Source organism: Apis florea, unplaced genomic scaffold (assembly GCF_048593485.1).
Source record: "Apis florea isolate Af1SG1 unplaced genomic scaffold, ASM4859348v1 contig_1789_pilon, whole genome shotgun sequence".
NCBI lineage: Eukaryota > Metazoa > Arthropoda > Insecta > Hymenoptera > Apidae > Apis > Apis florea.
Window position 1 is genome coordinate 674498 of NW_028256481.1, and position 25962 is coordinate 700459.

At 33.9% G+C, this 25962-nt stretch overlaps 3 protein-coding genes and 1 long non-coding RNA gene across 10 annotated transcripts; 2 read left to right on the top strand and 2 right to left on the bottom strand.

Annotated features, from left to right (window-relative positions):
• Nucleotides 1-2550: 2550 nt before the first annotated feature.
• Nucleotides 2551-20279, bottom strand: LOC100871194 (uncharacterized). Its single transcript, XM_012489442.3, has 11 exons — nucleotides 18604-20279; nucleotides 18298-18452; nucleotides 17699-17968; nucleotides 16888-17032; nucleotides 13742-14444; nucleotides 8243-8481; nucleotides 7984-8172; nucleotides 7306-7867; nucleotides 6978-7045; nucleotides 6458-6712; nucleotides 2551-5979 (listed from the first exon to the last, which is right to left on the bottom strand). The coding sequence occupies exons 1-11, from the start codon at nucleotides 19502-19504 to the stop codon at nucleotides 4046-4048; spliced, it is 5421 nt and encodes a 1806-aa protein (XP_012344896.3). The 5' UTR covers nucleotides 19505-20279; the 3' UTR covers nucleotides 2551-4045.
• Nucleotides 14930-18247, top strand: LOC116414810 (uncharacterized). 2 transcript variants are annotated; one of them, XM_086911591.1, is made up of 3 exons: nucleotides 14930-15421; nucleotides 16167-16856; nucleotides 17725-18247. In XM_086911591.1, the coding sequence occupies exons 1-2, from the start codon at nucleotides 15194-15196 to the stop codon at nucleotides 16827-16829; spliced, it is 891 nt and encodes a 296-aa protein (XP_086767717.1). In that variant the 5' UTR covers nucleotides 14930-15193; the 3' UTR covers nucleotides 16830-16856; nucleotides 17725-18247. The 2 variants fall into 2 exon arrangements, with proteins under 2 accessions (XP_086767717.1, XP_086767712.1); XM_086911586.1 differs by having other exon boundaries at nucleotides 16167-18247.
• Nucleotides 20280-21547: 1268 nt separating the features above from the next.
• LOC147658660 (uncharacterized) lies at nucleotides 21548-22947 on the top strand. The gene is made up of 3 exons (XR_015293173.1): nucleotides 21548-21749; nucleotides 22120-22293; nucleotides 22675-22947. It is a non-coding gene; the product is annotated as an uncharacterized LOC147658660 (long non-coding RNA).
• LOC105736199 (synaptic vesicle 2-related protein) lies at nucleotides 22071-25953 on the bottom strand. 6 transcript variants are annotated; one of them, XR_004225368.2, is made up of 10 exons: nucleotides 25715-25943; nucleotides 25220-25381; nucleotides 24241-24403; nucleotides 23905-24026; nucleotides 23565-23809; nucleotides 23316-23494; nucleotides 22941-23185; nucleotides 22654-22808; nucleotides 22393-22508; nucleotides 22071-22281 (listed from the first exon to the last, which is right to left on the bottom strand). XR_004225368.2 is itself a non-coding variant. In XM_086911557.1 (10 exons), exons 3-10 carry the CDS (start codon nucleotides 24399-24401, stop codon nucleotides 22223-22225), a joined length of 1287 nt encoding a protein of 428 aa, XP_086767683.1. In that variant the 5' UTR covers nucleotides 24402-24403; nucleotides 25207-25381; nucleotides 25715-25953; the 3' UTR covers nucleotides 22071-22222. The 6 variants fall into 6 exon arrangements, 5 of the variants coding, with proteins under 5 accessions (XP_086767683.1, XP_012345297.2, XP_086767689.1 ...); XM_086911557.1 differs by having other exon boundaries at nucleotides 22649-22808; nucleotides 25207-25381; nucleotides 25715-25953; XM_012489843.3 differs by having other exon boundaries at nucleotides 22649-22808.
• Nucleotides 25954-25962: the final 9 nt, after the last annotated feature.

The following is a 25962-nucleotide window of genomic DNA, read 5'->3' on the forward strand; positions in this document are numbered from 1 at the left end:
TCGCAACCCTCTACATTATGAATCAACCAATACACGACTTTCACGCGCAAAATAAAATCAAAAAGAAATCGCTAATCTTCTCTGGCACGCTACTTTCATCGAGGAAAGATTACACACTTTGATGGTCACACGGGAAGCTTCGAGAAAACAATTCGAGAAAAATGGAACCAGGCTCTTATTCCCGATCACAGGTAGGGGATCTTTTACCGATTTACGAAGTGAACGTCAAACTCGTAGGATCATCGAAATCCCTCACAATGGGCGGTCGTGTTTTTCGTTGCATCCACCAGGATCGACCACACCTTCTACCTGCGTTTATAATCCGGAAGCATCCGCGAGAGCGCACGCACCAACGCTCGAAACATTTAAAAAGATACCTTGTGTGTATCGACACATTGTATGATCCCTTTTATCGAACGACTCTGCGTATTGTGTGACAGATTTTTGTTTAGATCATAAGTGAAAAGGGAACACGTATAAGCGATTCGACGTACAGGCATCTACGTTAAATATTATTTTGCACTTTATGTTTAAGGAGGTTATCAATCAAGTAGTAAGGATATAATTATATTATACGTATATTTGCCATATGTGAATATGTGTATAATAGTAAAATGTAGGATGGCGACGTAAGTAAGACATAAGGAAAGGATTAATAGCATTTTAATAGCAAAAGGTTATCTGGCAAAAAAGTATAAATGGAACGCTTTAATATGATAATTAAGATTTGAGTATATCTATTCGACGAATATAATTATTTATTGAACGTTTATGAAAGGATATGTTATAACAATTGGAATATTTTCGTATTGTTGTATTTAGCAATAAATATAATGCATTTCTTTTGGCAATAATCAAATTATGCTTACTTAATTATTTTTTCTTTTCCTTCTCCCGTTTTCGAAAATTTCGATTCTTTTGATCACCTGTCGCTTCCCGCTTATTTTTCGTTTATTATTACTTTCGAATTCATATATGCAGCTTGACCTCTCGTTTCGAATCAATGAATATTATGATTTAGGCCGAGTTGAAGAAGACCGAACTCTTGAATAAATCATGCTTCTACGTTGAATCGCACAAGTTTGTCACGCGGACGAGTTGGAGATCCCATTGATTTATGTGCTCGAAATAATTTTTCGAGTACAGTGGATTGCATAAATAGATATCTTCTTTATCTTCAAATGTTTCTCGTGTTGCTGTATATTATATCGATTTTGATTTAATTTAATTTAAGTAACATAACGACATAAAGTGACAATAAAGAAAGTTCCTTATAAGAAAAGTTATAAAGGATTAAAGTGAGATAAAAGCATAAAAAGGCATCGCGATAAGATAAAATTCATTAAAATTCTTTATTTTTACAGGGAGAAAGAAAACTCTTCTCCAATAAAAGAGAGTAATCGTAAATTCGTGAATATCTACAAGATAAAATTTTTACAAGGTGTGAGGAAAACTCTTCTCCAATCGAGAAAAACGAAAATTATTTTATAACACTTTTAATAGAAATAGAAATAGAAATTCATTAAAATTCTTTATTTTTATTCTAACAATCGCTCACGCTTCGACGAGTAGACGAACAAACAGATTTGCAAAATTCGGCAGCCCCGCCCAAATTGAAGATCAATTCGATCAATCTCGAAACACAAAGGGGAGGGGGAGGGGGGGAAGGGCGCACAGGTGAATAATATGCAAACTCTGGCCGACAAATTTCGATTACATTTATCGCCCGATCCCAGCCGGCAGATTACATTATTTTGATGCTTAATGCGTTACGCCTCTCCCCTCCCCCCACCGGTAGCCGGGACAAAATATTCGGCCAGGGATTTCTCGATCCCGATCGCTAAATGCGCTCAAATAAAGCAATCTCCACGATCAGACAACGACTAAGAGGCGGCGGTTTGTCTTTTATCTTCCTCGTTCCAACCCCTCCCTTCCAACATTTTGACGACAGTGGCCACTGGTCATTGCTGGCTGGCATTTCCAAGCTTCCCTCTTTGCCAAGGCGAACCCCTCTGACAAAGCGAAGGTGGTAGCCCGCCGGAGAATTAATTGCTTTGAACAATATTTACGTTCTCTCGTCTAAGAGATTCCTCTTCTTCCTTCCTTTCCTTTATTTCCTTCTATTTTTTTTTTTTTTTTTTTTTTTTTTCCCCTCTTCACGAAAACTTCGAGGCCCGAGATACCTCCTCAGAAACGGAGGAGGAAGATGTCGCGCGATTTTTATCGAGAGTTTGCCTCGAGATCGTTCCTTTCCCTTCGTTCGAGGATGCATATTGAATTCCTGGTGGTGTGGGAACGTATGTAACACAGAGGAGGGAAGAGCAACAATAGCCACGCGACAGGAATTGGAATTTTGGGAGGATCGAGGAATCTTCGTTGTTGAGTGTTCGATAGTTGGATAATTCAATCGATTGGAGGAAGTCGATTCTTTTGAACCTCTTAATTATGCTGCTCGCTTTTCCGATTTCTGAGATAAAGAGAGTTTTAAATTGGGGGATGATTGAAATATTTTGGAAGAGAAACGTATAAAGAAGCTTTAAAATCGAAGGATCGAGAAAGAATTTATCCAATTTATTTTTTATAAAATGAATAAAATTTTGATCGTTTTGATCGTTCACTGTATTTTAAATTTTTAATTTCTTAGTTAAAGCTTAAGTTAAAAATATTAATATCTCGAACAGATGGTAAGAATCGTGACGCAATCTTGAGCTTTACAACAGCAATAAACAAAATTTCACACAGTCATTCGAACGAATGCGAGAAAACGGGAAAACGAGATCTCGCAGGGGAGGAAGGAGAGCGGATATCCCAGCAGTGATCTGGGTCGGCTTAAACTCGTTATAAATCAAAACTCTTCCCGAGGCGGGCCTATTCTTCGCCGGCGCGATGGCACAATGGCCGCTCACAATCGTCCACGAAACGAAACGAAACGCGCCCGTTCGACCGATTTGTTTGTTCGACCGCTTCGTCGATCGGACGAAATCCGCTTAATGCGATCGTCGAGTGTTTCGTGCTCGAGAAAGAGAGAGAGGTGTAACGCTTAGACGAAGGGGTCGTTCGAAGAGGGATGGGAAAGTTAAAATGGAGAGGGGAGGAAGAAGAGAAAGAGAAGGAGGGGCGGGTATTGGTCGCACACGACACGAGCTTACTTTTAGTTTCTACGCGCACCACCACTCGAGACCACCCCTGGGGTATTAATTTCATTTCGTCAAACACCGGTAATACTTGGGAACGACCCCTGGGCCTTTTGTTTACCCTTGTTCTCCAACTACTCTGATTCGTTTACATTTAAGTTTTTAAGATGATGTGGGACGGTGCTCGTGTAGGATAGGGAAATACCGGTTTATTTGTTTTGGGCTGCTTGGGAATTGGATTAAAGCCCGAGACGATGATTAATTGGGATTTTGTTACGTTTTTGTATTGCAATTTTTCAGCTTTTCGGATTCGAGTCGTGGTTGGATTGGTGGTCGATTGTCGTTTCGTTTTCGTTGTAAAATTAATTAGAATTATGTATTCTTTCTTTTACTTCTCATAGTTATTCTAACTTCGTTATTAAAAAAATTATTAAAATCTTTTCCGTAACCGCAACTATTCATCGACAATTACTGCTTATATTCGATACAGTAGAACCTCCATTATTCAAACATTTGTCCCCTATACTCTAGTATTATATTTCTAATTATTTTGTATATATAACAACGAAAAATATTATAGGATAATTTTTTTCGAGACACATAATAAGATAATAATACAATATTTTATATATCTAATTGAAATATATCGGAAAATTTCTCACGCAAATAATTCTACGATTCAATTCTCCATAAATTACTTTTACGATCCTCTTGATAGAAGATGGAAAGAACGATGATCCATAAAAATTGCGAAATCTTATCCAGATATTTTTCACTATTCGCTATTTATAAAATCAACACAATCGAACGATTTATACGACAAAAAAAAATGATAATTAAAATATACATATATAATTACTAATTCGAATACTGGAAGTTTCACTGCAAAATTTATAATTTAACAATCACAATCATTCGTTTCTCTTATTCTTCTCAACGCTACCCGCTTTAGGAACCTTCTCACGATCGCTCGACTCCCAACACTTGTCAAAATCGTTTCTAACATCGATCAATAAACTCTGTCTGCACAATTTCGAGATCGTGCTCATATTCTCTTCCTGAGCATCCTTGCTACGTATCAATCTCGTAAACTTTAATTTATTAACAATTTTCGCGAGCGATCCTAACGGCTGAGGCTGCTTCGAGATCGATCTTGGAAGAGACTCGCATCCCCGGCTGGTTTCGGTCAAACGCACGAACGTGTCCGGATCCACGTTTATCATTCCAGCACTGGCGGATTTAACACGATCGGGTCGCGAACCGTTCGACAACTCGTTGTAATCGTTCAAAAAATGTTCCATCTTCTTCTCTTTGGTTGCCAACCCGTGTTGCTGCCCTTCCTTTTCATTCGACGCGTCTAACAACGAGTTTGGGGCACAATTTACACTCGATATCTGCTCCCCGCTTGCCATTCTTTCTTGATTTTCCGAGATCTGCTCGTAGAAATGGACCAACGTTCTTGGCGAACCCTCCCGTTTGACGGATGAAGGCTCCAACATGGAATGGCAAAGCGGACCACCTCGACGAGACAAGAAATCCTCTTTCGCTCGTCGCACCTTTAACGAATGTGATTCGACGAGGGACGATTCTTCGGAGATCGTGTTGGTTCTGCCGTCTCGTCTCGCCACTGCATTCGACAGAATCGTCAATTTGTGGATAAGATCCGAAGATTGTGGGTCGAATCTCGAAGAAGACGTGGAGGAAGAAGAGGAGGAAGAGGAGGAAGAGGAGGAGGAGGAGGAGGAAGAAGAATTTTCTTTCGTTTTCTCCTCAGTTTTCAAGCTGGGCAAGCTGACTCTAAAGGAAGCTCGATTTTCTCGTTCACTTGCAACTGTTTGTACCGAGACACTCTCTCTCTCGTTCGTAGAATTTTTCAATTCGATCGACGAACCTCTATCTCGCCTCGTTTGGAATATGTTGTCGCCGATGGACGATTTCCTCGAGCTCTCCACAGACTTGCACCGTTTGAAGTTTTGCTTCTGTTTAACGGGCGCCCGTTCCTCTTCGATTTTCGTCGCTTCTCTCGTCTCACGATCCTTCGAGGATGGGCGAAGGGGCCACGGTAACGAAAGAGACATCCTCAAGAGGGCGTCTTGTCGGTTCGCTTTGGGCGATCCCGACCTCGACTTGCTTTTGCTCTTCGTAGAGAACACGCGATCATCCTCGTTACCGTTGTTCTCCTTTTTACCAGACGAGTGCTCTTCCGAACGTCGGAACGGAGAGAATATTATACGTTTCGTCCTGATGAAAACGTTTCGAGTCGGTGAATTGGAGATTTGCTTTTTAATACTTGTTTCTCGATTGACTGGAACGTGATGATCGTTGCTCGATCGATATTCAATTGGCGCTCGCTCTATCGGCGATCTCGAGGTACTTGCTTTCTCCACGCAGCCCGTTGCCGTGGGTACCACTATTTTGTTCAGAGTTTCTTCGTTGATGACGATTCTCTCGAAGCAACGTTGGTCGCGAGATGGCGCTACCGTGTACGCAGTTGTTTGAATAGTTGGCTCACGATGACGTTCGAACGAGGAGGGATTCGAGGTGCACGATAACATGGAAGACGAAGCAGGCTCGGGGTTACGATATTCTTGCCATTTCTTTCTTTCGACGGATTGTGAACTTCTCGTTGCTTCTTTGAAACGATCGTTCTCTTTTTCGTAGATTGGATAATTGATGCACGGTTTGGATGAATCGTAACGATTCGTGTCTAATTCTATTTTGGATAAGTCTCGATGAACGGTGTCATCCCTGATTACGGTATAAATTTCTTCAGCTTTTTTGGAATTTTTTTGATCTTGATTGGTGTAGAAACGATCTACGTCACGTGTTGCAAATTTGGCTTGCTCTAGAAATAATTAGAATATTTGAAAATTGTTAAACTTTCGAGTAAAGATATTATTGAATTATAATGGAAGAATCTGTATGATTTTTCATGGATATATCAAAACGTTAAAGACTCAGAAATTTATAATTAAACTATAGAACAATATTGGGAAAATGTATTTTTATGAATGTTTTTTATTATTTTTACGTTTATAAATAAAATTTAATACATGCTGTAATAAAAACGAGCCTTGTTTAATTTCAAATATGAAATTCATTACAACTTCATGATTTGAATTAAATATAACTTTTTTGTGATGTCACTTTTCTTTATAACACTTGTAGTACTGTGCAACAGTACGCAATGAATGTTTTTTTTAAAAAAAGAATATAGATTTATTGATGAAAAATTATTAATTTTGAAACATTGAAGAAATTGACAAGGATCGTTTTCGATATAGATCCTAATCAATTATGATATTTAAATAATTATAACATACCTAATTTACAATTAATCGATGTTTTCAATAAATTTTTAGCCGTTTCATCGTTATAATTTTCCATTGACTGCAAATTCGTAAAAGAATTGGTCACGATTATTTCTTCATACTCATTGTTGGATTTAGTAGTAGTTTCAGCAAGATTTTTTTCATCATCGATGTTTTCATCCTCTTCTATCTGTTGGTAATCGTATCCTTGTTCCTTCTCAATCGATAACTCTTGGTTGTATCGACAGATCGCTACTTTTGATTGTGCTATGATAAAAGTTATTTCTGAAGATATTTTTTTTTTTTTTCGAAAAATCTAAATTTAAATATTATAATAATTTTTGGACAAATTATCGGATTTTTGATCATTTAAAATTTAATAGAAAATTTTCTAAAATTATTCAAACGAGATTTCAAGATTTCATTTATTGATATAGCTTTGTTTTCGTTCTTTTTTACAAAAAAGAATTTTTTACTCTACTTTCATGACCAATCTTTGAACCTTACAGAAATTTGATATTGTTGAACTTACCATCGGATTCCTTCAGATTCCTTTCAAGTCCATCTTCCTTTTCAGGTAATGTTACAGGAACATCTTCTCTAGAAATAGAGCTTAAAATTAATTCTTTAAAATATTTTTTTTTTTTTCATTTCATATTGCACAGTTATCTAATAAAATAAATTATATATCATGATGCGAACAAATTAATAAATTTTATACTTGGAAATTGGATCTTGAAAATTTTAATATCAATAATTATTTATTATAATTATTTTAACAAATACTGTAAGAATATTTAACAACGTTTTATTTTAATAAATGTTACAAGACGAAAAAAGATTTTCGTGAATGACTTTACCTCTCGAAATTAACTTGATCCTTTCCTTCGTTTACAACGTTAAATTCCGTATCCACATCGGTCGAATAAATCGAGCTGTTCGATTTCACCGAATCTTTGTCCAATTCCCGATCCAAATTATCAACGTTCTCCTTCGCATCAAACGTTTCCCTCTTGCTCCACGAGCTTGCAGAGGACCAATGCTCCGAATCCACGTTACTCGAAGAGTTTCTCTCCCAAGATTTCGCCATTTCGGATTGCTCCAGGCTCAAACTGTCTTCGCTCGAGACACTTTTCCTTTGATTCCACTTTTTCGACTCCCACCGTTTCGAATCCGAATTTTCCTCTATTTCTATCAAGAATACCGGCGATGGTTCGTGACTAGATGTAACAGTTCCCAATGGTACCGCGATACTCGTCGTTTCGCTCGCTGCAACCGAGTACACGGGTGTTTGGTGTGGTTGCACCCTTTCCAGGGGGCTCGCAGTTTCTTCGATCACGTCTTCGATGTCCACGATCATTGCTTCCGGTTCCGAATCGTCCATTATGTCTTCGACTATGTCCTCTGATCTTTGAGGATCGACTAGAAATGAAGTATGAAATGAAAAGTAAAATCAATGATGGATTTTTCTTAATACTAGAATGTATAGATACATATTTAAATATTTTCCACGTGAATTAATGGAATTAAATACTTACTTGATTCTTGTAAAACATCTATGCGATCAGCATCTTTTAACCTGTTCGTGAGATGGTCCAATGATTGTAGACTGTTCGAACGGCGTATGAAAAGTTCATTTCGATCATTTTGCTCGACCACATTGCCGACAGATTTCGACCTCTTCAAAGAGCAGACTTTGAACGATATCGGTTCGTCGCTTCCAACTTCTAAATGATTTGTCACTTAAATCACGTAGAATATTTTTTATTCGATGATTAAGTAAATTTAGAATCTTACTTGTTATCGGTGAATTATCCGTCGATGTTTCCATAGTTGTCTGTCTTAAAAATGGTATGTAAGAAGGTCCTAAAAGGCGGAAGGTCGAAGACGTCGGTGATATTCCACGATATTGTTCCCAGTCGTACAGTTTCCTTGTGAATTCTCGTGAAATACCTTCGAATCGGTAAGATCCAACAGATGTTCGAACGAAAACTTCGTTGGTGTCATTTAAATTTTGTGTTCCATCGGCATACGATCTTAAATAAAATTATATTAGATTTTTTTTTCTCTAATATTTGGAACTATTGATAATTTATAAATAATTTTTCATTTAACTTTCATTTGTACATTTTAATATTGATTTATTCCGTTAAAGATCAATATTTTTTACTTAAAATTTTTTTCATTTATATATTCGAAGTTTGTTTTTTAATATTGTGGATTCCCATGCAAAGGAATTTCATTTAATTTACTAATTTTTTTTTTTTTTTTTGTTTGTTCATGAAATTCTCTGTCCCTAGTTTTTCCAATACTTCTATTCTATCTATGAAATTTAATATTTTATATTATATATATTAAAAGAACAAAGATAAATTAAAAATTATGGAATCAGAGAGCTATAAATGAAACTAATATCATAAATAAGATATAGACTTAATGTACAATGCTTTTTCAAAATTAATTTTATTTAATATATTGTATTTTATTTAATATAATTTTCATATAAACTCTTTTATTTATTTTTCAGTCTCTTTTTTAATTTAATATTTGTCTTTCTTCATCATATTTTCCATGTGAATTAATTGAAGCATATTTTATATTGACTTTTTTTTCATATTATATTTTTTTTAAATTTGATTAATTTTTATTTTAAATGTTTATCATGTTTTAATATTTCTAATTTGAATAATTTCAATATTAAATTAATTGTAATAATTGTAATTATATAATTAATAATTGTAATAATATAATTAATTGTAATAATCTATTCTTATTATATTTTTAATTAACATGTTTTTGTATGATTTTGATGTATAGAAATTAACAGTTAAAATACATTATGTTGTATTTTAATTTTCGCGCGACTAAAGTGAATAAATTCTCCATTGCTCCAGCCAATCAAAAAGCTCCTAAGATTCAACGGTTAGACAAATCATATGTATGGCGTCAGTTTGCTGTCAAGAATCGTAGGAAGAGAGTACGTTACACCGGCATAGAGATATACAAGTGTTTTATGTGAAATTTGATATTATTGTATAATTTTTAGATTATTATGTGTATAGTGCTATTGTTTAATTGAAACGTATGTGTTTAATCATCAAGTTGTTATCAATATTGAATTAACTTTTGAACTTTTTTGTCGTTCTTCATTTGTTCGTGCATCTAATAGTTACAGTTACCGGTAGTTCGTGTTAACATTTGAAATCGGACTTGAATTTAATTATTATTACTTTATTTCAATATTATTTTCATTTTATACATTTGCTTTTATGTGTATAGATTATCATTTAATTATTGGAATGGCTTCGAAAGTGCAATAGGTTATGCACATGTAATGACTTTCATCCAAATATGGTAAGATTTGTCTTATTTTAATAAAAAACATACAATAATTACTATAAGTTTCTTTTGTCTTTATTTATTTTCATTTGTATGGAAGTAAAAGTGAAATATTTTTTTCTTAAATGCATTTATCGTTGCGTTGAACTCAAATTATTTGTTTTGATTTTACGCTAAAGATTGAGAATTTTTTTATAATTCAATTTTCAGAAAATTGACAATATATTTTTGTATTTGTTTGGATATTATGTTTAAGATAGAAAATATTTTTTCCAATATAGCTTTTTCGGAAAAATGATCGTTGGCGTCATATCATTCTCGACATGCTTCGACTTTTTATCGATATATCGAGAAAACCGTTGGTCGTTGAAATCGTGGCGCAGAATATCGCAGTTTTATTAAAAAGTCATGGCGTTAGCTGCTTTATTTCAGGTGCGTAATTAATTTATCTTATAATACTTATTTTCATAATTATTATCTTATTTTTCGTTTATTATTATTTAATTAATACACATTATTCGATAATTGATTAAATATTGTTATAATTTGTAATTTTTTAAGAAATAATTTATTTTCTTTTTATTAATTTATTTATCGTTAAAATCACCTATATTTTGCGTTTTGAGCTTCAAAAATAGGATTCCAATTTAATTATTATCTTGTTTTATAATACAATTAGTTCTAATTTTATATATTTTAACAATTTTATACTTATTTTAAAAATTTTAGAAGTTGAGTGGCAGTTGATAGAACTATCAAGAGAAAAAAATTCAATATGGATGCCATAATGAACGTTTTTACGTGTTCACTCTTCAATGGACATGAAGAATAATCTAATGGTAATTTTTTATAGTAACATTTAATCAGAAATAAAAAGATATATTTTATTATTTATCCTTGTTAAGTAATTCATAATATATCAATATATCAAATTACATTTTATTTATTTTAAATTATATTTTTTCTTTTTTTATTTTATTCTCTAATTAATTATAATTTTATTTTCAGAGAAATTTTGTAACCGCGTGCAATGCGGTCAATAGAGTCAGTGTTTACTTCGTAATAGTACTTTTTAAAATATAACTATTCTAATTCAGTTAATTTATAATATTCACTCGCGAAATTAGAATCAGTGTTTGTTCGATTATAAATCAAATAGTAGTCTTTTATTTTTATTTTTTTTTTTAAATATTCGGTTCATTAGAATCAGTGCTTCGAAAGCATAAGGCGATTATCCATCATTAGAAAAGGTAACTATCTTCATATATTTTCCATCAATTTTTCTCACTTTAATTTTTTAAACAATCATTATATATATCATTTTACATTACAATATTTCATTTTTTATTATAGTTTTCATTTTCCTCTACTTGACGACGACTTCATGATTACATTGGTTACTTGATTACATGGATTACGAAATTTATGGCGATTCTTTGCATCTATGGTGAGTCGCATGCATTTTGATTCCTCCGGTCATTCAATCATGTCGTAGGATGAAAGGTCCGAATCGACACGGGTGACTGGTTGTATACGTAGAATTTTGCACGAGCACAGTGACCGCGGGTATTTATTATACCCGTGAGTAGTAACATTTTCTTTTTCTGTGTTTTATTTATTAGTTTAGGCTAGGTTTTCTTGTACACCGCGTTTTTAAATATTAGTGAGTTTTTGATTTGATCAAATTGATTTATTGAAATCTATTAGAGTATATTCATTAGAGATATTTGCAAATATTAACTATTTAAATATTCGTGCATGGATTAGATATGAATATTCGAATAAATGATAAATAATGTGATAATAAATCATTTTTATTCTTATCTTTTTCTTTATGGTAATATTCTAAACATGTTGTTTGATTCTCAAGATAGTAAAGATAATAATTGTATTTCTCTCGTCTAAAAATATGAAATATTATGTACAAGAAGACACTTCGCGACAGGCAGATTTTGAAATCAAAGTTACAAATTATGAATAATTCTTTCATATTTTCAAAAATGTGCTTTGATAAAAAAGTCGCCTGAGGCTATTTTCATTAATATTTAACATTTTTAAAATCAATTCATTGCATTTTTTAATATATATATATATACATTCTTTTTTAATTAATAATTCTTATTTATAAAATTTCAACAATATATTACATTGATAAAAAAGTAAAATATAAAGTAGACTCTAAATAAAATTTACAATAAAATTTGAGATATTGATCAAACGATACAAAATCAAAGTTGATTAGCTCGATTAGATATAGAATATTTGTCTAATATATCTTTCTAGCTCAGGATTTTCAGATTTAACCCTTTCCATGCCAATTGTCAGGATCTCACTCACGTGCCCAGGTGCTACTTGAGTGAGAGAAAGGCGATAGGTATGACGACCCTAGTTCATAACATAATTTCTCAGCGATTGACGATGTGTTAGTGTATCGTGCACGACGTATTTTCCACATTGTGTGTGTTTGGTTAGGCTGTGGAATTGCGTCGTTTCAATTATTAATCCTGCTTACTTAAATTATAATAAAATGATATTATTCACGTTATTTAAATAACATGATTCGTTCGGAACGTGTATATTTTTTTCAATGAATATTATTTACAATTAAAATATCAACATATACACAAAACTTTATTATCTTTTTCACGCAATGGTCACCAGCCGTCGTCAGTCGATTTCAGGAAAAAATGGTACGTAAAGTTAGAGTATGCGTGTAGCGTGCCAAGCTCGGGTGTCGGAGGCGTCCCGGGACGCTTTCCCTAGTGTAGGCTTTTTGCGCCCGAGTGTTATGAGTGAGATTCGTAGAATGAATGTGTTGGTGTGCCTGTTTTGCCATTTTTTTTAAATATAGAGTTAGGTAGGATAGGTAGTATACTTCTGGTATGCCTGTTAACTATAAGTAGGTAGGGCCGGGCAAGTTGTCACAGTCTCTGATCTCTGAGTAGGCGCGTTTTCGCAATTAGGGAATCCCGAGCCTAGATTTAAGTTTCAGCGGGTATTGCGCCCGAAGAAAGAAGACCGAAGAGGCCCGACAAACTGTCGCGAAGAGGGCTGCAACGAATGGTTTCTCATCTTTTGGATTCTTTTTAGGTCCAAAGAATGGGAAGTCATTGTTACTACTTTGTCACTGTGCTCGTTTTAATAATACGTAGTAATTATTGTTGTTGTGTTGTCTGGCCAATGCATGCTGGCCCATTATTCAGTCATCATGGACAAATTATCAATTATTTTTAATTTTCATGATGGAAATATGAAGATATAAAAAGGTAAGTTGATTCCTTTTTTTAGTATAAGTTTGCAATAAATCTTTGATTATTTTGCTAAAGAGAGAATTAATTTGAAAATAAATAAATTTTCTTTTCAAAAGCAGGATAAGGCAATATGATATAATGAGAGCTATTTTTTGGAAATTATTACTCTTTAATATATAATCATATTTCTTCTAATATAGTGGTACAATTATATATTTTATAAAAAATAATGTAAACTTGAAATATAATTGGCCAATTATATTTTTTGTAGATAGAAAATTCATTAATTAAGGATAAATTTCTCATATTACTTATTACTATTTATTCTCATAAGATAGTAACAGCAGATATAGTAAGAATAAACCATCAGCGCCATTTCTTGAGCACTGAAAACATTTCTTTCAAATACTAAGTAAGTTTTAAAAGTACTCAAGAGATGACGCTGATCCTCAATTTTTGCTCTACCTTATCCTGCTTTGAAAAGATGTCTCCTACTCCTACAAAGTAGTGCTGGCAGTCATTTCTTATTATCCTTCTCCTATTATATGCTTTTCTTGTCTATGCTAGTTTCATTTAATTTTTAATCTATCTTTATTCTTTTTCCATTAATTTCTATTCTTGTTTATATCCCTTCGTAAATTTTCATTATTTTACAATTTTTGGAATAATTTCTATATGGATTAACAATCACACACATGCATCTTACCTTGCATCCCCATCGAAGCACTCGTCCAATTGTTGAACATCACTCTCTCGTCTCTCCTTACTCGCGTTATTGTTGAAAAGCGACAGTAATCTTTCCAAAGCGAGAAACTCGCTTTCGTCGATTCCAGATGCAATCCCAAGTTGATGTGACTTGGCTCGCGTTTGACTTTTCGCATCGCAATTACTCTCGTTCGTTCTCTTCCAAGATTCCATTTTTCTCGGGTAATCGTCACAAACTTGCGTCCTCCCATCGTTCGCGGTCTCACCGCTTTCACCACCAGCGAGACTGAAGATTTCTTTATTCCTGAATTCGGTTTTCAAAGGAGATCTCCAAAGTTGCCAATCCGTTAAACGACGCCTATTCAGCCTCTGCTGCAGCACAAACGGGGCACTTCCTCTTCGTATTTTTTTCGCGCGTTTCCAGTCTTGCAATTTCTTCCTGAACTCGGGTGCTAATCTTTCTTCCGATAGCAAGCTTTCTCGAGGGCTCGGTAAATTCGAGGAGGTTTCTTTCGTGCTGGAAACACGAGGTGGAAAATTTTTTAAACGCTCCCACTCGATCAGCTTCTGATGGAATTCGGTGCCCAGTTTCTCTCTGAGGGCGCGGTAATCTTGCCTCGTGTCTTGCGACGGTGTGTTGGAAGGTGTCGTTTTCTCCATATTTTCCACGCTGTCGTAATTGCTGCTTATCGAAGTTTCGAAACCTGACGAATGAGAAATGAATTTATTGACTTGCTTTCTCAGTAGTAATAATTAGATTTAATATCCAGAATATTCAAAGTAATGTCAATGTTACTTAAAATATATTTAAAATTTTGAGGATATGCGTACACGTAGTACACAATATATTACATATATGTTTAAAGCATTAGTTTATTATATTATAATTTTTTCGTTAATAGTATCTCCAAGAATTAGTTGGTTGAAAAAAATTGTTCTACATCACTCAAAAACATATTTTTTATTTTAGTATTGGGACATTTCTTATTAGGATATTCTTCTATAGCTGTGATAGCATGATAGCATTCAGAATTTTTAAGTACTGAAGTCATTTTGTCAACTAAATTTTTATTCGGAATTAAACTGTTCATACAGTAAAAACTAATAGGAGAAGAAAAATATAAGAAGAGAAAATTAAATGAATTTATAGCATAAAACTTTGTTGAAGTAAATTAATTCTAAATTTCGTTTACAGTAATATTTTATTCGAATATAAATACAATGAAAATTTTACTACAGGATACATTGGAAGAATTCAAATTCTTCGAAACCAGTTCTTTAAAAATCTAAAACCCTAAGTAATTTTTCGAAAATAACTAGAAATTTTTTTATATATTTCAAACTTCATTGTGCATATATTTTCTTGAATGCACACCATGTGTTTTCTTTTGTCGCAAGAAAAATCGATTAGTTGCTGTATTCCCCATTCGTACCATGGCATGTCGAATTTGGCATGTTGGCCACAAAATTAATCGTTCCTATTACTCGAAGAATTCACACTAATATTTTTAAATTTTTATTACGTGACAATCAATGCGGGAGGGAGGCGTGTAAAAATCTGAAAAATGTTAGGAAAGAAAAAGTAACGCACAAAGAAACGTGTAAAGAATACGAGAAGAAACTTGCTAAATGTCCAAAACGAGTAAAAGAATGTAAAGACTCGCCACAATCTCCACCGAAAGTAACGAAACACTTTCATTCATCCATTATTTTTTTTTTCAATCGTTTTTATGCCATTGTCATCCAAAATTGTCAAAATTTAAATCTCATTTTTCCATTCACATTCTTATCACTACTCTTGCATTAGAATTTTTATTCCATTAATGTTCTTTCGATAATAAAAATTCCAAATTTGAAATAGAATCGATATAACAAATACGTCAAATATACAGAACGATTTGATTGAATTTTTTTTTTTTTTTTTTTTTTTTTACGAGAAAATAAGAAATTTTAAGAGTATTTAGATATTGACACAAGGATCAAATCAATATTGGATGATTTTAGAATAAGTCTTTATTCTAAATAATAAGTTTAAGTATGATTTATCTTAAAAAATATTATTTGAAATAATGTATTTGAAAGGAAAATTACTTTCATATCTATTTGATAATTGGATATTCGTTATTTGATTTCGTTACAAAAATATAGGGATGTGATTTCTCTGCAATGGAATTTTTATCTCCAAGAATCATATTTCCATTTCTAACAAGATAAAATTTGAGTTTTTCTTATATATCAGGAACTACTTATCATCGTTATCATTAATTTTTGTATTCTTATCTTTTATCTCCTATTATTATTATTTGAAATAATCAAACGTTTGACAAGTGAAATATTAATTTGAAAATAATTGATCATAAAAGTTGCCCAATTCGAAATGAAATCGACATTTCAGAATATTTTAAACGTAATCTTGCAAATTTCAGTGCGATATAAAAAATATTACCGACGAGTATCACAAAGCATGCGACGATATAACGAAACGAGCGGAAAATCTTTTGGAAAATATTCAGAGAACATCGAGCACTATGATAGATCAATTGGCGCGGGATATCGAATCGAGCAAGAAGAACGAGCAGGTGATGTTGCAAGGGATATTGCAGGATATAAAAAAAACGCTTCAAAAGTTGCTAGCCCTGGATCCAATGTTCGGCTCCCATAAAAGGAAATCTGCGATGTATTTGAGCAACAAGGTCCATCAAGCTTTCAACGACGTGGAACAGAACTCGATCCCTCAAATAAATCGGATGATAGAGATCGTCGATAAGCTAGAGCGCGACGTGTCAGTTTGTATCGACCGAGCCAAGTCCCTGATATTCTCGTGTAAAAAGTGTAAAACTGCCGAGTCATTGGCGAAATGCATCGACGAGAATACGAAATACGCGACCAAGATATTGGACAAAGCGTCGCATAATGCGCAAAACAGCTTGAACGAAATGGAATCGTTGAAACGGGAAACTTTGGACTATCACAAAGCGACTTTGCACTGTATCTCGCGAAGGTGTCGGAAGGATAGCGAAAAACTTTTGACCCATTTGAACAATTGCGTTTTGAGCGTTAAAAACGGGAAGAAAGGAGGATCGCGTTAAATTTTTAAAAGAGGAATATATAGTGGCGTGAGTAATTGTCGTTTCGTTTGTTAATTACCATCTTGAAAGAGCGTCTGTCTGGGAACGTTGAGGTTCGATGGCACGTTTGGGGTTGAATTCGTTAGAAATGCTCGTCTGACCTTGTTCCATTTCGAGTCTTGCCTCTGCATCTTCGACATCAATGTTTCTCCACCGTACGATTGCTACGCATTGGAACGAAAGTGTGAAATTTAATTTAGAAGCTAGTTCACGAACAAAGTTTAAAATACACCTGAACCTCTTTTTCTTTCTTTTTTTTTTTTTTTTTTCTTTGCAAAGCAAATTTTAACTCGAGATAATTCTAAGAAAATATTTCTTTCTTCATTTCTTCAACACATCAATTTTTCTTTTATCAATTATATACGCATCTATGTTTTAAATTTTAATTTTTGTTAACAACAAATCAATTGTTACGCGACTTCTTTTTTTGTATGCATCCACCACGCGCAAAGAAAGATCCAAGGTGTAATAGTTTGTAAAGAATTCAACATATATAGGGTGTCCTGTAAAATGTACTTTTATCGAGAATGTGATAGAAAAGTAAGGGAAAATAAATAATGCGATCAGAATTAAAAAAAAAGAAAAAAAAAAGTCATACTCTGTGCACAATGATTCAAACGTTGAAGAAGAAAATTAAATCTTAACTTATCGCTATTAATCCTACTTTTAATCGTCGAATTCACGTTTTTCAATCTTTTTTTCCTCTCTCTCTCTTCTTTTTTAAAGTGAGTGAAAATTTTTATTTTATAATATAGAGAAGACGCCTAGATAATTTGCCTAGTCTTTAACACGAGAGACTCACAATAAGAGAAAGAAGAAATCTTACTAACCTGTCGTTTAAAATCGTTCTTCGCAGATTGGTCTCGATACGTCTTCCTATGTTGCGGAGAATTTCCGGCAGAGGCGTTCGCGTTGAAAAAGAGCGGTGAGCTCGATTCAGGGGACGATGTGTATCTGATATCCTCCTCGTGCGAAGGTATTGCAATCGTTAATGTCGGTGTTGATCTCTTTGATATCGATTCTCCTTCATCCTTCTCGTCTGTCTTACCCCCGTGACTCTTGTCCGACGTGATACGTATTAAAGGCTTCCCTTGGCCAGCCTAGTTGTAGAAACATTCGTGTTGTGATATTTGAATAAGTATTGAAAAATGGTGAATTGTTGTCTTCGCAATAATTATTACGAGAGTAAACGTCCCGTGGAAAATTTGAGTTAAGTTGAATCTATCGCTGTAAAAATTTTGTTAAACGATTTTGTAAAAGTATCTCCATTAATATAATATCGCATGTATATGTATAAAGTACACACACACATATATATATATATATATATATATGTAAATTGATATAACTGAATAAAGTGATACAATAATTGAAACAAATTTAATCTTTGTTTTGTTAAAAAATCAGGAGAATTTCATTCGGTATTTACCTCATTTGTTACTCCTGTCTCGTGGGGTTGCAAAGTATCCATGAGAATATTATCATCGAGGGATTCGCTATGCCAATTTGCAAAATCCGCTTTTTTATTAGATCTTCTCTTTAAAGATTGGCAATCTACTTGGTTCGTACTTGCAGCTCTCCGGCCTAGAAAAATTCGTTGAACTTTTTACAATCGATTAGTTATTAATTGTATATACCGATAAAATATAGAATAATTTAATAGCTTAAACGATTAATCGTCCAATGATCAAAAAGCGAATATACATTCCATCGAAACGAAGAAGAAAAGGATTACAATCGTAAAATCCATCGTTGGACGAAGAGGGCGAGGATGTTCGAGCGACAGGCGTCCCCTTCTCGTTACAATTCTCGTTAACAGGCGACGAAGTCGAGTCTCTCGCCTCTACGTCTTGATTTCTGTGCCTAGCGGCGATCAGGGGTGGCGCGCTCGAATCCGCGTTCTCGGCGGTGTCGTTCGTGTAGGCCCTTTCCCACTTGAACGCGGCCTTAACTCTGGTCCACTTGGAGACCTTGGGCGCGGCTCCAGAGATCTCGTCGAGCTGCGAGATTTGCTTGTTGTCCACGTCGAATTTGTTCCTCGCCTGCCTCGACCCCGACCTGGCGCCCCTCCTCTGGAACGGGGAGTCCCTGCAGTTGGACAGCATAGCGTCGAGCAGCGACTCGGCGAAGCCGGTGTCCTCCTCGCACGCGGCGCTCTCCCCGTTCCCGCGCGCGAAGGCATTCTCCAACTTGTGGTTCGCGTCCCTCAACACCTTCAACCGTTCCAGATTCCTCACGCGCCTGAAGAACTTGGCGTTGCGATCCCTCAGCTCGAGAATCTGGTCCACGAACGCGTACAGCCGGTCCAAATGCTCGAACGCGTCTTCCGCGTAAAGGCTCGAAATAGCCAGGGCGGAATTTCTCGACGGGCAGCCGGACGTTTGACCCTCGAACGGCAGCGAGCCGAGGTCGTCGGTCAGGTAGCCGATCACGTCCTCGTCCTCGTCCAGGCTCCGGCTGTTCCTCCTCCCCGCCTGAGGATTGGCCAGCCAGAGATTGGCCAACCACGGGTCCGGCGGTGGCGCGGGCAGCTCGCTCTCCTCCGCTTTCCGCCTCGAACCCGGCCTCGATTGCGCTCTTTGTTCGCCGTTACGGCCCCGACCCGCTTGCTCGCCCAATTTCTCGTTCTCGGCCATCTGGCTGTGCTCGTCTCCACGACATGTATGATTCCGATTGAAAATTCACTCCCTCGATCCGCCAAATATATAGGGAGGGGTTTAATTTTCCGGATTCAGAGCTTTTTGCAGGCCACCTTCGGCGCCAAAATTTAATGCGTTCGACGCATTTAATCCTCGACAAAATAAGGGTCGAGTATGTAACGCTGTGCAACAAAGGTTTATTCGAATCTGTTTATTTTTAAATTAAATCGCGCGTGGAATCGGAAAAGAACGACGTGTTTAAACGTAATATACTCTCCCCGTTGTATTTTATTTTTAAACATCTTTAACACATCACAGGACGGGTAGCATCACTAAATATCACCAATAACTTACAAATTACACAGTTATGCTGCATTATCTACATCTCTCCTTCGCAACACGTTACCGCAGAACCGACTCACTTATACTATGCTCAACAGTCGATGGATCGTGAACCATTTCCCTACTATTTCACATGTCTGGCAGATCGACGAAAAGATGCTCGACAGATCCTTCATTTTGTCTGATCTAAACACGCGCGCACAGGAATCGAGCGGAATTTTATTATATCTCGTGAGTTCACGAAGCAACGTCGAGGGAAGATGGGAGGAGGAGGACGATGGAATATCTCGAAGGTTCACGTTGGGAATGCATTTTTTGGCGGTGTCGGGAGGGCCGCGGAAGAAGAAGCGGTCCGAAATCGCAGCGACGTCGTCCTCGCGTGATTATTTTCGGTAGCGAGCATTCGGCATTCGGTATTTACAACGAATACGAAGAGCGGTGTATTCGTGACAGGCTTGGAACACCGACGCTCGGCGAGCATGCGCACGAGCGAAAAGAGACGGCTCTTCCTGTTCTCCTCTGTCGAAAATAGACGGTGGAAAACACTATGGCGCGCGTATCCTCTCGAATGGCCGCCCACGTTCGTATTTATACGCGTCTGCATACTGTCGCGGTGTGTTTCTCGAGGCAACCCCCTTTTTATAAAATAGGCAAACAAATTAGAGAATACTTGCCCCTTTTTTGCCCGCAGTGAAATTTTGTACAAATTTCATTTGGTTGTTGTAACTGTACGAACGATTTTTATCTTAGTAAAATTCATTGTCCGATTATTCTAGATCAATTTTCGTTATTCGAACGAAACGTTTGGTACATTTGAGATGTGTTTGAGCTGAATTTGTTTTGATTAATTTTCTATTACATTCTCGATCGAATTATATAATGTTGATGGCCAATTAATGTCCTCTTCTTCGTTGTATTTTATCGTTAATCGGTGTTTCTTCCAAGTCGGTGTCGTCTTGCAAGTTTATATTATTAATCGAGAAATGATTGACAAACAAAATTGCAGTTTCTAATGAAATACGATCGCCATTGATGAAAATTGGATAAAAGTTGAGTTGAGCTCGCGAAGAAAATTAAGAGTCAATTGAATATTGATATCTCACAATTAATGTGAATGTAAAGTGAACTTTATACTTGAAGAAGAAGAAACTTGAAATACTAGTTATATTTTTTTATCTCAATTTGAATATATAATTAAATGCCTGATATATAAATTGAAGATATGTAAAAATTATTAGGTAATTATTATCTTTGTAAAATATTTTTTAATTGTACATTTAAAAGAAAATAATTCGTGAAATTCTTTCGTATATGTGTATTCGATTAAAAGTTATGTAAAATCCTGTTATATATAAACAATCTGATTATATGAACCTGTTTGACGTGTGACACTAAACAAAATTTCTTTGTAATAAAGATAAGTCGAAAATTAGAATACATTTTTAAATACGAATTTATTTTTACCAATGAATCAAACTCTTAAGTTAAAATAAAAAAAGAAGTAATAAACGATTAAAAGAAAATAACTATGACAATTTTCCAAAAATCACTTTGTAATAGCATCAGAAACTCTGCTGTGAAAGCAACACTTGCAATACAACTACAGCCATAGTTTTCCTCATATCGTGTAATATAATATTTAATTACGATTGATAAAACTGTTGATATTGAAATATGTTGATAATTACTCTTTTCTAGATATTTTTCTGGAAACTTCGAAATTTCGAAACCTTTCTTTTCTCTCTTCTTCAATATACTCGTAAATACTTCGAGGTGAGAAATTTTTTCCCAAAACTCTTACGATTCCTTTTCGACAAATTAATCCGTCGCAGAAGATATTAATCCACGAAATTTCGTATTGAATTATCGTACGAAGCAATAAATGGAACGGGCTATTTCAGTAAGTAGAACATTTGATAAATATTCGAAAAGCAGAACTTTGAAATGGTAGATTTCCATTTCATGATTTCATTCATTCGCCGAATATATAGCATTAGAAATATTGTGTAACGTTTGTGTATATAGATCGCAGACATATTTAACACGCGTGCAATAACATTAAATCATTTTCTTAAAATATCAGAAATAATCGTTTCGATGAATTCCACGGTGATCGTGTTATAATTAGATACTGGTTATCAAGAATATTCGATTAAATCTTATTTCGTTAATTGATAATTACAAAGTGTAATAAAAAGGGAAGGATTTCGTATAATGCTTCTTTTTTTTTTTGTATAAAAAAAAAAAAATTTTTATTCTCTCCGTTGTAGATTTGCAAATTACATTGTGCTCACAATCATGATGCAATAAATTAATCATCATTAATCCATAATTTGTCAAGATTATATAAGACCATAGAGGAATGTTAACGAGTTATTCTTGCATCGGTAACCGGGTTAGATCAGTCATTCGTGATCCTGCAACTGCGGCGCCTGGAATCATTGGTTCGTTAAAAATTTTCCCCCACAACCTTCTTCTTTTTTTTTTTTATTTCTACAAAAAAAAAAAAAGCTAGAGAAAGTGGAAAATTTTCTTTCGTTTACTTATTAAAATTCCTGACATAACGATGATACTAGAAGCGCACTGTACATTTAGAAATAATTTACTAAAACTACCGACCAAGTATGGAAATATTCTAGATAAACCGATGATCGTACCCCTGAAATAAACCATGAAACGATTTAACAAAAATTTCATGGCGTGCACCAGAGAGAGAGAGAGAGAGAGAGAGAGAGAGAGAGAGAGAGAGAGAGAGAGAGAGAGACGCATGAATTTTTCACAAACTGTTTCATAATTAACCTTACGCCAGTAAAATAATTTTCCAGCAAGATTATCGACGCTGTTGTACGACCAATTACGTAAGTTGCTAATATAATCAGTGAAAGAACGAGTTGTATTACGTTATGAACTGTAAACAATAAGCCCAAGCATGCTGTTGCTCCCACTAGGCCCGAAAGCACTGAAAAAAATTCAAGTTAATTCTTACAAAATTGTAACAACGGAAGAAGTTGTTGATTAATATGTAAAATATATATTCAAATGGAAATATTTGTGAAACTATGTTAATAGTTGTTTAATAGACGATTTTTACCTAGAAATATTTTTCTACCCACAATATCGATCCCAATTGCCAATAAAATTTCTGCCACCAAATAGCTCAACGATAGATACAAAATCATTCGAAAACGATCCATGTCTACCTCTTGACAATTACGCAAAAATCCTAACGCCAAGTCTTCTATATCAATAACGCATGCGTAATCCTTCCTCGACGATTTGTGTACATTTTCCGTTTGCTGAAGAATTTGTACGCTCCAGAGAGCAACCCACATCATCCTAATTTTAATTATAATCACTCGTTAAATTCGAAATCGATTTTAAAAAAAGATATCGGTATGGAAAAAATGTGTTGTGGAAATTAATGCAAAATTAATATAGATGAAAAAAAGATGATATGACATTTTACCCCGGGAATTGCAGAAAATTAGTACAGATTCCTAATATTGTAGTATATTTAAATGATTTACATATTTCTCGAATACGTTTATACGTTTTGACACAAAATTTATGTATCGTTTTGATCATATTATTCGTCTCTTCGTCTTCCTCTTCAATTTGTTGAACACAGTTTTCCAAATTGCTTTGCTGGAATAAGAAAAAATATCGTTACGCAATTTTGCATTGTTATGTGAGATTAAAATGGAAAATTTCGTACCGAAAGTACGAAAGTATCGACGTGTTTCGAATTATTAATAGCATAAATTTGTCGTAATATCGATAATGCTTCCTCATGGCGTCGTCGATAAAGCAAATATCTTGGACTTGCCGGCAGCAGACTAGTCGCACACGCTATGATCAAATTTGGTATACCTCCTAATCCTGTAAGGACTCGCCAAGAATTTGGTCGAAATTTTTTATTTTGGAATAGTAAGATCGAGGGCATTAGCAGCCATGACAATCCTGCGAATTTGATCATAGTTTCAATTTTATTTCTTTATACTTCTTTGTGTAATGTGATAAATACACGTGTTCTATACGTATTTATAAACACTAGCCTAAAATAGATATGTAACTAAGGACTCCTAATACATCCAAAATAACTAAACAAAAGCCTCTTCGTTTCATGGGCAGTAATTCGATTAGATATACTCTTAAAACCACATTATTACCAGCTAATCTGAAATAAACGAATGTTTTTATGTTGTTCTTACGTACATGTTGAATGTATGTTGAATGTATGTGTTGTGCACAGGAAAGATAGGTGATAATATTTTTTTTATTATTTTAAGGACTCATTAATTATTATTTAAAATATAAATTAAGCAATATATATTATAATATTCGAAAGAATAGGATTTCGTAAAAATTTACGAATGATTAGATAAACTTACCCTAATCCAAGTATAAATGTTGAAATGTATATCAGAAATGTAGTTTGCGCAAAGGATAAACTGATAGTAGCGCAAAATACAACGATCATAGTGACAGGAATGGAACCCTTACGTCCACTTGCATCGATTATTATTCCGAACAGAAATCCTCCTACAGCCATTCCTATACATAATCTTATTATCAAAAAATATACTATAAATCATTTCAAATATGTATGTATATATATATATATATATATATATATATATTGATTTATCATAAAATTTTATGTAAAAATCTTATTATAGTATATTAGAAAGTTTAGAAATAACGGAACTATAATTGCCATTGAATAGAAATGAATAGAAATCTCACGACCCTGAATGATTCATAATCAGTGACTAGTGAAATTTAACGAGGAATAATTTCCGGATAAGAAATCGAATTACGTATTCCCTAGCAATAGAATGAATAATGATGAATCATTTTATTGCGTATCAGTGAAATATCCTTCTATTTTTTTCAATGAATTGAAAATTTGAATTACATTTTCATTTATTATTATCGGACTCTTGTAATAATAGAGAATCTGATGAGTGAATCCAAGAAAAAAATAGTACTAATTGGATAAATATGAATATAAATATAGTTTGAATATTAGAAGTTATTTTTATGAATCTTATAATACTTCACTTATATAATTATTATTTCATAAAGATCTAATCAGAAGTATCAAGTATAAAAAAAAAAAATATTCTTTGATTCTAGTTTTATCATCTAGAACGACACTTTAAATTGAATTATCATAGCATTGATATTTAATTTTTTGAAATGATTTTTTATGATTAGGATGGCGTGTTCAATCTCACGTTCTTATTAATTATTAGTTTTATTATAAATAATTTTTTATTGTGTTTTGTATAAATTATTAATTTCGGTTAATTTCAGTTTGTCATATATTGTTAAAAAAATATCTACGTACATACATTCTATATGTACCTAAAGTTAACGTAGCGTGCACAGCAGTTGCTTGGCTTGCACTTAGGCTTAAATCACATGCCATGAATGGAACTACAATTAGAATAGTCGGAAGAACGCAGGCTTCTGCAATTGCACACATGCCACATAATCCAATAATAAAACAATGAAAGAGACCACATCCTGTAATTGAATTATATTAAATAATATTATTCCCGTCATACGTTGAACTGCGTATATAGTTTCCTAATCTTTTTTACGATAGGGATACATTTTAAAACTAGTTAGGTTTCTACGACATTATAATTATTAGAATATTAAATTATCGTTTGAAAGATTATAATAATACTTTAACATTTAAAACTAAAATGGAAAAGTCAAATTTTGACTTATAATTGTAAATATTATATCATGATATTCAATAAATATTAATGTTTTAAATTTATCGTCCCTTCTATTAGAAATTTATTATTATAATATTTTAGGCAAATTAAAGTATTTTATAAATTTCTTAACCTGTTTTAGCAATGACATTTTCACAATTATTAGACATTATATATTTTATAATTTAATGATAAATATTGATTTATATAAGTCCATTTGTTATATTGAGAAGCCATAAAGATGTATATACATTATTTTATCCGTAATTAATGATGTCAATTCAATAATTTCCAATCTCATACTTTCAAAATTAAATTGCTAACAAAAACCATTCAATAGTTAATAATGACAATCTTCATTTGAAATATGATTGTATGTAT

Coding starts and splice junctions, on each gene's coding strand:
- LOC116414810 (XM_086911586.1), top strand. CDS start 15,194: ATGTTGGCCACAAAATTAATCGTTCCTATTACTCGAAGAATTCACACT. Junction 15,422..16,166: donor CGCCACAATCTCCACCGAAA/GTAACGAAACAC, acceptor TGCAAATTTCAG/TGCGATATAAAAAATATTAC.
- LOC100871194 (XM_012489442.3), bottom strand. CDS start 19,504: ATGGCCGAGAACGAGAAATTGGGCGAGCAAGCGGGTCGGGGCCGTAAC. Junction 14,445..16,887: donor ACAGACGCTCTTTCAAGATG/GTAATTAACAAA, acceptor CTCATTCGTCAG/GTTTCGAAACTTCGATAAGC. Junction 8,173..8,242: donor GGATAATTCACCGATAACAA/GTAAGATTCTAA, acceptor CAAATCATTTAG/AAGTTGGAAGCGACGAACCG.
- LOC105736199 (XM_012489843.3), bottom strand. CDS start 25,751: ATGTCTAATAATTGTGAAAATGTCATTGCTAAAACAG. Junction 25,382..25,714: donor AAATGTCATTGCTAAAACAG/GTTAAGAAATTT, acceptor ATTCAATTACAG/GATGTGGTCTCTTTCATTGT. Junction 22,509..22,648: donor AATTATTTTACTGGCGTAAG/GTTAATTATGAA, acceptor GGTTTATTTCAG/GGGTACGATCATCGGTTTAT.